The sequence below is a fragment of the Ranitomeya variabilis genome, chromosome 3 (genome assembly GCF_051348905.1).
Source record: "Ranitomeya variabilis isolate aRanVar5 chromosome 3, aRanVar5.hap1, whole genome shotgun sequence".
NCBI classification, from domain to species: Eukaryota; Metazoa; Chordata; class Amphibia; order Anura; family Dendrobatidae; genus Ranitomeya; species Ranitomeya variabilis.
Window position 1 is genome coordinate 316497469 of NC_135234.1, and position 12486 is coordinate 316509954.

General features: G+C 45.0%; 1 protein-coding gene across 3 annotated transcripts in view; it reads left to right on the forward strand.

Annotated features, from left to right (window-relative positions):
- The first annotated feature begins 548 nt into the window (after nt 1-548).
- The window catches only part of TMEM222 (transmembrane protein 222), a 39747-nt gene continuing 27809 nt past the window's right edge, over nt 549-12486 (forward strand). Inside the window, exons 1-2 of one of the 3 annotated variants that reach the window (XM_077295675.1) lie at nt 549-803; nt 4856-4940. In XM_077295675.1, the coding sequence (XP_077151790.1) occupies nt 682-803; nt 4856-4940 (207 nt within the window). In that variant the 5' untranslated portion in view covers nt 549-681. Of the gene's footprint in view, nt 850-4855; nt 4941-12486 lie in introns of all 3 variants that reach the window. The other 2 variants (XM_077295674.1, XM_077295676.1) reach the window with 2 other exon arrangements.

Consider the following 12486-nt stretch of genomic DNA (forward strand, 5'->3'; position numbering starts at 1 on the left):
GGGTTTTGGTCTCCGAGTATTTATTAGTGCTCGGAGATTTAGTTTTTGTCGACCCAGCTACATGATTTACGGCTGCTAGCCTGCCTGAGTACATGTGAGGATTGCCTGGTTGCTAAGAAATCCCCACATGCAATCATGCTAGACAGCAGCCGTAAATCATGCAGCTGCACCAACAAAAACGAAATCTCCGAGCACTAATAAATACTCGGAGACCACCCGAGCAAGGTGTATACTCGCGCATCCCTAATCCCTACCAATCTAACCCAACAAGAGCATAGCATGTCCATTCTGATGTAATCTGCATGGCGAGATCGCTATTGTACAGAATGCCATACAAATATTGGGAAACATTACAATTTTATGAACCAGGACATTTTATTTCGTTGACACCATTTTGGAATAGGAGGCAATAAGTAGATTGTGGACTGCTAGCAGCCAAGTATTCGCCACCAGTCTGGAAATACCCGAACTGTCCACTAAGGGGCATTGTAGCTCATGAAATCACCAAGTACGTGATACATGTAAACTATGCGGACTTCGTGCTCGGTATGTGGCTGTAGGAAAGTCACGTGGAGAGACCGTGGCCGAGGAATTAGGCCTGACTATACTGAGGAAAGCCTGCAGCATGACGGATGTTACGTCACGCCCGGCATATGAAGCTGCACTGGGGGACCGGCAGTGATGGCGGAAGTGGAGGTGTTGCTGCCCGTGATGGCGGAAGTGGCAGAGGAGAAAATGAAGCCAGATCCCGAGAGAAGTCGCTTTCCTTATTGTGTAGTATGGACCCCAATTCCAGTGCTGACGTAAGGACGCGGCATAACATGGCCGGTGGCTTCTATCCATAGACGTGTGCGTGTTGTCCGCCTGCGCCTCAACTCCGAACCACCTTCCCAGTACCTCTGCTTGTTAGTGTGTGGGATCTGAGCCCCTGCTAGTCCTACTAGTCCTAGCTTTAACTCTTCCACAGACATACACACTTGCTTTTCAATGTTATTTTTTGTATGTTTTTTTCTGCAGAAGGGTTAAAAATAAGGGTATGTGTTCACGGTCCGTAATGACGGTGCTTTGGACGGAGCGGAAACCCCGCTCCACCCAAAGCGCCGCCTCCTTCTGGACGCGCGGTGATTCCGGATCTGTTCATTGCACACATCCGGAATCTCCGCACCCCATACATAGGACCCTGTTATTTACCTTGCGGAGACGGAGCGTCGCCACAAGGTAAACAGACATGCTGCGATCTAAAAAGACGCACTGCATGTCCGTAAACGCAGGGCCGCCGGGTGCGTGTTCGCACGCATAGTGGAGACAGGATTTCATAAAATCCCCTCCGCTATGCTGTAACATCTGGACACGGCGGGTTGAACGCTGCGGTTGTACGCAGCATCCAATCCGCAGCTGATCTGGATGTAATCCTGAACATGGAAACATGCCCTTAGTGTTTTTTTTCTCCTCCGTGTTTGATATGACTCAATGGTATTTGAAGGAGATTTGAATAAACCTCATTAATTTTACTCCATTTTGGAGCTTGACATTGTTTCTCTTCCATCATGAAGCGCAGAACTTCTCATTATACCATTATTATGATTTACTAGATGAGGCCCGATGCTATCTATCTAGATGACGTACCGATGGGGGCAGGCTTTGCAGCACTGAGAATCTCTCGTTCCCAAGCGATGCTTCATACAAAATTTGCCCCATATAATGCTCCATAAAGGTTGATTATGGCGCCATAAGATCCATAGAAACATTTGCCCCATATAATGCTGCATAAAGGTTAATAATGGCCCCATAAGATGCTCCTTAGAAACATTTGTCCCATATAATGGTTGATTATGGCCCCATAAGATGCTCCATAGAAAATGTGCCCCATATAATGCTGCATAAAGTTTGGTTACAGCCCCATAAGATGCTCCATAGAAACATGTGCTCCATATGCTGCTGCGATAAAAAGACATACTCACCTCTTGTCCTGAGCACAGGATCTCACAGGAAGGGGGGAGTCAACTTCGCTCACCTCAGAGGAGGGAAGAGAAGGGCCCAGCAGGGGTCGGCTCTCTGGCGCCACCACTTGCCTCAGGTCCGTCAGGGAACTCCACCGAGGGCAAGTAGTCCTCGGAAAGGCTTCCCTTATAGGTATGAGTTAGTGAGGCACTCCCAATGAGGGGGAATATATATCGCCAGTTCAGGCTGGGGATATATATCTAAACCTCCTGGCCGTCACTGCCAGAGCTCCTCACTAAAACTTTACGGTATTCTGCCACCAGTTCCTCATTTAAAATAAGCCCAAATTCACCATTCACAGACAAGGGCACTGCAGCATCTCCTCATCAGTCACCGAACTACCCAGTCTGTTATGTAGCAATATAAGTAGTGATGAGCGAATATACTCGTTACTCGAGATTTCCTGAGCACGCTCGGGTGACCTCCGAGTATTTTTTAGTGCTCGGAGATTTAGTTTTTCTCACCTCAGCTGAATGATTTACATCTGTTAGCTTGATTACATGTGAGGATTCCTTAGCAACCAGGCAACCCCCACATGTACTTATGCTGGCTAACAGATGTAAATCATTCAGCTGCGGCAAGAAAACTAAATTTCCGAGCACTAAAAAATACTCTGAGGTCACCCGAGCGTGCTCAGGAAATCTCGAGTAACGAGTATATTCGCTCATCACTAAATATAAGGTATATTTGCACATTACACATTAGGCTTGGCTTATTTTTGCCTGTGGCTGAACAATGAACCCCCCCAAAATTAATGTTACTGGTGTGCCTTTGGTACCCTAGTTCAACTCTGCTTGCTATGCTTTTCCTTAAATCTCTGTTTATATACTGCAGCCCAAAGCAAGCACCACGGTCCTCCCCGCTGCCCCCTGAGTCGCGGCGCTGCCCCCCCCCCCGCTGTCCCTGAGTCGTGGCGCTGTCCCCCACCCCGCTGTCCCTGAGTCGCGGCGCTGCTACTCCCGCTGTCCCCCGCCCACCTATTCGATGCCACAGATAAATGGTGGCTTTATGAAAAATACTGTAAGGAAGTTAGCAGCAGAATCCGGACCTCTGCCACGTCCTTTTGCTGCTTACAGATGATGTTCCCTCAGCCCTCAGCAGTAAGGCATCCTTTACACTACAATTTATATCTTTTGACATTAGTATGGCATGCAGTAAGATTCTGACAGGCCACAATTATTAGTCAAATAACAGAACTTTATTAAAGACATACATACAAAAATCAATTAAAAAGGAGGCAGAGAATATGCAAATAAGAACCACCAAGAGGTAAGATGATACAATAGTGTTTACATAAATAACAACTTAATAATCAGATGTTCTATACAAAAATGCGCAGGATTCAGATATAATTAAAAAATGTACTTCCCTTCATAAAATTAGGGGTACTATACGCATATAAATATAAATATATATATACACCCAAGCTAGTTAATGATATTATGTCTTGCTACAAAGTGGCTATGTGCTTAAATAAGTATTCCGGAAAAGGCCGTTTTCCCTTAGACGAAGCAATACGCGAAACGCGCGTCGGGCTGCTGCTACCATCATAGAGGTAATACCCCAAGCTATTTTCCTTTTCATATATGCCACTTGGCAAAGTCTTGTATATGTGTACCAGTCGCACTTTTTTTAGGCCACTATTTTTGCACTTTAAACCTGATATTTATTTTTCATGAAATAGATTTACGGTATGTGAAGGATTATATCCTCTTTATGAAGGTTACCATACTATTTCATATAGGATTAGGTTTATTTGTATACACTTATTAGGCCATACGGCCTTTTCCGGAATACTTATTTAAGCACATAGCCACTTTGTAGCAAGACATAATATCATTAACTAGCTTGGGTGTATATATATATTTATATTTATATGCGTATAGTACCCCTAATTTTATGAAGGGAAGTACATTTTTTAATTATATCTGAATCCTGCGCATTTTTGTATAGAACATCTGATTATTAAGTTATTTATGTAAACACTATTGTATCATCTTACCTCTTGGTGGTTCTTATTTGCATATTCTCTGCCTCCTTTTTAATTGATTTTTGTATGTATGTCTTTAATAAAGTTCTGTGATTTTATGGCTATATAGCTTCCAGATTCTCTTTTTGATGTTTATACTGATTTGAAGTTATGCCATTTATCTAGGCAGGTTTTTTTCTTTCTTTTGATGCACAATTATTAGTCAGTGGTGCCTCTTTGGATCATGGCAATGGATCCACCTAAAAAGTAAAAATCCCCCCACTTTCCCTTTCAGTCACCATTATCTTTTTGTATGATGGGGAATCGCAGAAACCTCTTGCTGTAGCAGTGATCTCTTTAGAAACCCTTTCCTAGGTACTGGGGCAAAAGACATTTAATAGGTGGCTCCTGCCAAATATAAGTGAATTCAGGCGGCCATATTTCAGGGCGCTTATATGAACCACAATGCCCGGTCCAACCATTGGTCTCCTGACTGGAGCTAATAGCCTCAAAGGCTTATATAAGGCTGTTAAGTGGGGTCTGGAGAACAGTGGACCGCCCTGGCACTGCAGTCTGCATACGGACGTTTGGGTTCAGCCTCGTACTGTATTTTTGTCCCCACATTACAAATGACCCCAGTTTCTGTGAATGGCCATTTGAACGAACCTTCCTCCCGGTCATGACTACATGTTGATGAAAGTAACCAAGTGCCAATCAACTTATAGAATTATTTGGTGCCATTTGCAGGCAAATTATCATCCTGTATAAAAGGACCCTTGCTTCGACAGTTTGAGAATCCTCTACTGCATCAAAAGTATTAATGACGTGTGCTTTCTGTACATTTTTTGTGAAGTGAATGTTACAATATATGTGTTACTTTTTCAGGTGGCTTTTCCCATTCATTGGTCATATGGGAATCTGCACGTCATCTGGTGTGATTCGAGACTTTGCTGGTCCCTATTATGTCTCTGTAAGTAAAAATCTATTGTGAGCAAAAGCCAACATATTCTTTATATTACCATTCATATTGTTAGTAGTGCTCATCTTCCAGAGTCCCACAGGAATATTTTCAAATCCACTAACTTGGCCATTGAGAATCTTACTTCTGGCTAAGGAGTAAAAACAGTCTGTGTCAAATACATTTCCATTAATCTGGTGTTTCTAAAAACAGATTTGTAAAAATTCTTTAAGGGGAACTTGTCAGGTCAGAATTCCCCTGCTAATTGATAGTAGAGTAGGGTAGGGATTATAATTACCTTCCAGATCACGTCTGTGTCTCAGTATAAAAAGAAAATTGATCTTTTACCAGCACTGTTCCAGCCACAGAATCTTTGAATGTTAGAGTTGGAAGGGACCTCAAGGATCATTGTGTCCAACCCCCTGCTCAATGCAGGATTCACTAAACCATCTCTGACCAGCCTCTGTTTGGAGACTTGTATTGAAGGAGAACTCACCATCTCTCATGACAGCATGTTCCACTCAGTGATCACTCTCGCTGTTTTTTTCTAATATCTAATCTGTATCTTCTCGTGTTTCCTTGTGAAAATGAGAATAAGGATGATCCCTCTACACTGTGACATCCCTTCAGATGTTTGTAGACAGCTATGAAGCCTCCTCTTAACCTTCTTTTTTACATGCTAAACATTCCCAGATTCTTTAACCGTTCCTTATAGGACTTACTTTGCAGTCTGCTCACCATCCTGTTAGCTCCTTTCTGAACTTGCTCCAGTTTTTCCATGTCTTTTTTTTTTTAAATGTGGTGCCCACTCTGGACACAGTATTCCAGATGAGGCCTGACCAAGGAGGAATAGAGGGGGAGAATTACTTCACGTGATCTAGACTGTTTCTCTAAGGCTACTTTCACACATCAGGTTTTTAGCACCTTGCCGATTCCAGAGTCACACCACAGAGCCGGATTGGAAATTAAAAAAAAAAAAAAAAGTGCTTACACGATGACGACCGCACTGACTCTCATGTCGACGACCCTGGGAGCCGCTCTGAGCACCTCTGGATCGAGCACCAGAATCAGAAGACTATAAGAAAGAAAAAAGGAAAAAATTATGTGCTTGTATGTTGGCTTTTTAGGTGTTGTGTGCACTGTGATGACTATAGTGATCAGTTTGTATGTGTTGTGTGCAGTGTTATTTCTGTAATGATAGTGTGAGGTTTTGGTTCCGCGATGCATGCAAGAAACATACCAATTGCGATCCCAACTCCAGGTCTCTCTCCACCCCTTCGGTCTCCTTCTGGAAGCACCTCTTCTACTGCAGCTTCCTGTTATACAAAAATGATAGATTGATAAATACATTAATAAAATATATACAGTACAGACCAAAAGTTTGGACACACCTTCTCATTTAAAGATTTTTCTGTATTTTCATGACTAAAAAAAATTGTACATTCACACTGAAGGCATCAAAACTATGAATTAACACATGTGGAATTATAGGTGGCTACTTTGAAGAACCTGGAATATAAGACATATTTTCTGTTGTTTCACACTTTTTTTTGTTAAATATAATTTCACATGTGTTAATTCATAGTTTTGATGCCTTCAGTGTGAATGTACAATTTATATATATATATATATATATATGAGAGAGAGATATGGGATAGATAGAGAGATATGGGATAGATAGACAGGGCAAAAAAAAAAAATTCACTAAAAACAAAACTTTTATTTACCTCAGGGTGCTGCCCACGTGGGGGAGGGCTTCCAGAAGAAGACATGGCTGATGGCTGAGATGCTCTCTCCCTGGCAAGCTCCCTTTATGGCTGGAAATGAGTGAGGGCCTCACTGGCATTGTTTATATATGTGTCCTGGGGGCAGGCCAATTGGTTCTGAGCATGCACAGATTAAAAAACCAGATCAGACCGCCGGATCCGGCTTTTTCCGGATCCGGTGCACTCTGGCATCCATAGACATGCATTGTAGCAAAAAGCCGGATCCGGCCTTTCTGGCTTTTTCGCCACAGACAAAAAACATTACTGTAGACGTTTTTTCCAGACGCCGGAATCAAAATTTTCGCCGGATCATGAAAAAAAACGGAAGGAACGGTGGGCCATGTGGCGCAATCCGGCACGAATACAAATCTATGGGGAAAAACCGGATCTGGTTTTTAATTTCGCCGGTTCCAGTTTTTCTAAAAATAGCCGTAATGGGTCATAATGAAAAAACCTGATGTGTGAAAGTAGCCTTAATACATTCCAGAATTGTTTGCCCTTTTTTGCTGCTGCATCACATTCATGTGCAGTCTGTGATCTATTAGGGTATGTGCACACGTTGTGGATTTGCCTGTGGAATTTTCTGTGCAGATTCTTCCTCTCTTGCCGGAAAACGCAGGTGTGGATTTGATGCTTTTTTTTATGTATTTTCTGATGCGTTTTTTTCATACAGATTTGTATGCGTTTTTTAAAGCTATATAAAGATCTATTATTGAACAAAAAAAAACTGAGATGTCATTTCTTGTCCAACCTCTTCCTTTACATACTCCATTGAATAATAATGTTTACACACACAGATAGATCTATACATAGATCTATAGACAGTAGATAAGTAGATCTATCAATCTATAGATATATCCATCCATCTATCTATTGATATATTTATCTATAGATATATATATCTACCGTATTTTCCAGTCCACCACCTGACAGCACCATTGGAGGACGTCCTTACCCTCAGTGGGACAGGAACAACAAGCGGTTACAAGGACCCTCCTCACTCCACTTTTGTGAATTCTGCTCTTGGGCTCCCTCCTGTGGTTTTCAGTGGTATAGCTGCTTCTTGGATTTAGCATCAGCAGCTGCTCCCACTGATCGTCTTTCTGGCTCGGCTATTTTAGTCTGGCCTTATTCCTCAATCAATGCCAGTTGTCAATTGTTCCTGCTTGGAGCCACTGCTCTTTTGGATTTCTCTGACACTCTGTCCAGTTCAGCAAAGATAAGTCCTTTTGCTGTCCACTTGTTGTGGACTTTATTGTTCAGCACATTCTATGTTTTGCTCATTTGTCCAGCTTCTCAGTATGGATCTATTCAGCTAAGCTGGAAGCTCTGGGCTGCAGTTTTTGCCCTCCACACCTTTAGTCAGGTGTGGAGATTTTTGCATATCTCTGCGGTGGACTTTTTCTAGTTTTTATTACTGACCGCACAGTGTTTCTTTCTTTACTGTCTATCTAGCTAGAATTGGCCTCCTTTGCTAAATCTTGTTTCATACTACGTATGTCATTTCCTTCTCCTCTCACAGCCAATATTTGTGGGGGGCTGTCCTATCCTTTGGGGATTTTCTCTGAGGCAAGATAGCTTTCCTGTTTCTACCTTTAGGGGTAGCTAGTTCTCCGGCTGTGACGAGATGTCCAGGGAGTGACAGGAACATTCCACGGCTACTGCTAGTGTTGTGTTAAGATCAGGAACTGCGGTCTGTATAGTTACCACCTGCCCAGAGCTAGTCGCATGTCGCTCCTAAATTACCAGTCCATAACACTCCACCCACCAGTGTTTTTCCTGTCCCACTGCGGATAGGATCGACAAGCGTATCCTCCGACGGTGCTGTGCAGATGGTGGGGATCGGGGGGCCCAGCCTTTCCCTTTTCCGCCGCAAGATATCTGCGGCTGATACCTGCGATGGGGGGTCCCTCAGCCTCCCCAGTGTAGCGCTGCTCCTGGGTTCAAGGTCCGTTCCTCCATGCTGGGGGCTCTCGGTCCGGGCGCTGTCTGCTGGGGGTGTATGCGGGGGCCATCTCCAGACGGCGGCTGTTCCCAGCGTGCGGCCGCGTCCATTTCCGGCAAGCGCTCTCAGCGCGGCAGCCGCTGCTGGCTCCAGGACCTGCGGCCGCGTCACTTCCGGTCGATGGGCCGCGTCACTTCCGGTTGCGACGAGCGACGGACTGGGGGATGCCAGCGGCGGCACCGGCCTTCAGGAAGGCCTTTCAGCACGGTCGACCGCGTGGAGCGCGGTAAGGAGGCAGGATCAACCAGGTAAAAACCTATATAAACTTTCTATGGGGGTCTTTTTTCCGCCGGCTATCCTGACAAGGGTGCACACGTCTGTATGGTAATATTATTCTCACTATAGAGGAGACTACCAGACCTGAGGGGACTGACCAGACCTGAGGGGACTGACCAGCTTCAGGGGCACGTGAGTGGGCTGTGTTGAGCCATACCACAAAGCTCACCCCTCCCCCTGCTTCCCTACCTACGTATTCTATGTATATCTCTATCTATCCTAGGCAGAGCCCGCCATTCCCACAACTGAAAAGAAAAGATCTGGGAAAAATAAGTGCCCTATATGTGCCACTAAGTTTCCAGAGAATTGGCGGAAGCCATTGTGCAAATCATGCACATCCAAGATTGTGGGGGATGAGCAAACTGCGCTACTATCCAGTATGAGGACAATGATCCGGCAGGAGGTTCTGGCGTCCATTTCAAGCTTGAATCTTCCCCAGGCAAGCCAGTTGGAACCGCAAGCCTCACGGAAGAGGCCGAGGGAGTCTAGCCCCTCTTCGGAAGGAGAGGCTTCGGAAGAGTCTGACCATGAGGAAAGAGACGGGTCATTGAGCAGAGGAAAAAGATATCTCTTCTGGGCGGCAGACACAGAGGAACTTCTTTATGCTGTACGTAACACCATGCAGCTACAGGACATGCCAGAGGAAACCTCGATCCAGGATGAGATGTTTGGTGGCAAGTGACAAAAGTGTTTCCCGTCAACAACCACATCCGTTCCATGATCCTAGAAGAATGGCAGGAAGCGGAGAAGAAACTAGTGATACCCAGAGGTTTTAGACTTCATTTGCCCTACAATCCAGAGGACATTAAAGTGTGGGATGAAGTTCCCAAGATTGATGGTCCGCTAGCAAAAGTGGCGAAGAAGACCTCCAATCCCATTTGAGGACTCCTCCGCATTAAAAGATCCTATGGATCGTAAAGCGGACGGTTTGCTAAGGAGAACTTGGGAGTCCTCCACAGCAATAATACGGGCCAATATAGCGGCAACATCGGTAGCCCGGTCAATGCATTTATGGATTGACGATTTGGAGGATCATCTTAAAGCCAAGACTTCCAGAGATGTTATCCTTAAATCCCTGCCGTTGCTTAAACTTGCAACAGGCTTTATGGCGGACGCTTCTGCTGAATCTGTACGCTTCGCAGCCAGAAGCGAGTCTTTGTCTAACGCGGCCAGAAGAGCCATATGGCTAAAAACCTGGTCAGGTGATCTCCAGTCAAAAAATAAATTGTGTGGAATCCCATTCTCAGGGAATAAAGTATTTGGGCCTATTCTAGACGACATCTTAGAAAAAGCCTCAGATAAAAAGAAGGGGTTCCCTGAGGAAAATACAAAAAAGTACCAGCCCTTTCGTAGATCCCGACCTAGTCAGAAAACAGACTACGGGGGGAAAGGGAAGACTGGGAGGTGGTCTTATCCTAAGGGTGGAAAGGGTAGAGACTCCATCTTCCCAAGTGCAGGTACAACAAAACCTAATAAATGACATCAAGGTGGGTGGTCGGTTAAAAACATTTCTAGGGGGTTGGCAGAAAGTATCCCAGAATCCTTGGATTCTGCAGGTGATTGCTCAGGGATAAAAACTAGAGTTCTCCAGCAGTCCCCCAGAAAGATTTGTGGTAACCCGACCCTGTCTGCTCTCAGACTCCTCCATGTGGACAAACATTCAGGAGTTGCTGGAGTTAGAAGCGATTATTCCAGTTCCATCTCAGAAAGAGGCAAAGGCCATTATTCCCATTTGTTTTCAATAAAGAAACCGCCTGGGGACTCCCGGACGATCATAAATTTAAAACCACTAAACAGATGGGTCCGGTACAAAAGATTCAGGATGGAATCTATAAAATCCACAACGCCTCTTATAGACAAGGACATGGTGATGTGCACCTTAGTATGCATTGCTTAGGTCTATCATGTCCTGATACACGCTTCCTACGAAAAATTCCTAAGATTTGCCCTAATGAATGAGGGGATATGACATCACTTCCAGTTCAGATGTCTCCCCTTCGGGCTTGCTTCGGCACCCAGGATATTTACCAAACTGATGTCGAAAGTTGTGGCCTATCTAAGAAACCAGAATGTGACCATAGTACCATATCTGGACGACTTTCTGATAATGGCGAGATCAGAGAAACTCCTCAGAATAGATTACAACTTTTCATCTTTCCATCCTGCAGGATCTGGGGTGGATTGTGAACTGGAAGAAATCCTGCCTGGTCCCAGATTCCAGAATAAAATTTTGGGGGGTGATTTTGGATTCCAATCTAAAAACATCTTTCTTACCAGAAGACAGACAAGAGGCCTTGATCAGACACATTCAGCAATTCAGAAGTACCCCGTCCATAAGAGAGGCAATGAGGATACTCGGCTTCATGACAGCATGCATACCCTGTGTGAAATGGAGCCAATTCCACTCACGGGAGTTACAGAGAGAAGTCTTGGGATCTTGGAACAGGAAACAGAGTTCCCTAGACAGGAAGATGATTGTGTCCCCGTCAGTGAAGAGATCCCTAACCTGGTGGACCACACCGGAAAACCTGAGAGAGGGAGTTCCTTGGATACTCGATCCCTGTGTTACGGTTACCACAGACGCCAGTCAATACGGATGGGGCGGTCATATAGGAAGAACATACTATCAGGGAGAATGGACTCCTCAGATTGCCGCAAGATTGTCAAACTTCAGGGAGCTGTATGCAATCTGGAAGGTGCTGTACCAGGCCCAGTCACTGGTCTGGAACAAACACGTAAGGGTACTGTCCGACAATGTCACAGCAGTGGCATTCCTGAGACACCAAGGAGGTCCGAAGCATCCACCACTGCAACACTTAGCAGACCAGATTTTCAGGTGGGCAGAAAAATCTGTCAAATCCATCTCGGCAGTTCACCTGGAAGGCGCCAAGAATCAAGTCGCAGATTTCCTGAGCAGAACATCTCTACATCCCGGAGAATGGGACCTAAACCCAGAAGTATTCAGCAGTCTGTGCCAGAAGTGGGGAACTCCTCAGGTGGACCTCTTTGCCACCAGGTCAAACTCAAAGACCAGAGCATTTTTTTTTGCTCAATCCTTTCGACGGAGCCACCGCAGTAGACGCCTTGTCTCAGTACTGGGGAGAAGGTCTCCTGTACGCATTTCCACCTCTTCCTCTGATACCGAAAACACTCAGGAAGATGCGAGAAGAAGGAGCAACCGTAATCCTGGTGGTTCCTTTTTGGCCAAAAAGGAGCTGGTTTTCTCTGCTATCCAGAATGGCAACAGAGAAACCAGTCTTATTACCGAACAGGCAGGACCTTCTACTTCAGGGTCCAGTCTTCCACAAGAACCCAGACTCTCTTCACCTATCTGCTTTGATCCTGAACGGCAAACCTTAAGATCCAGAGGCCTGTCAGAAGATGTCATTACCACACTCCAGGCAAGCAGAAAGCCGGTGACTTCGGCGATTTACAACAAAATCTGGAAGCGGTATTGTTCCTTTTTGGGAGGGGGTCCTGTGGATACTTCGAAACCAGACATTCCCAGAAT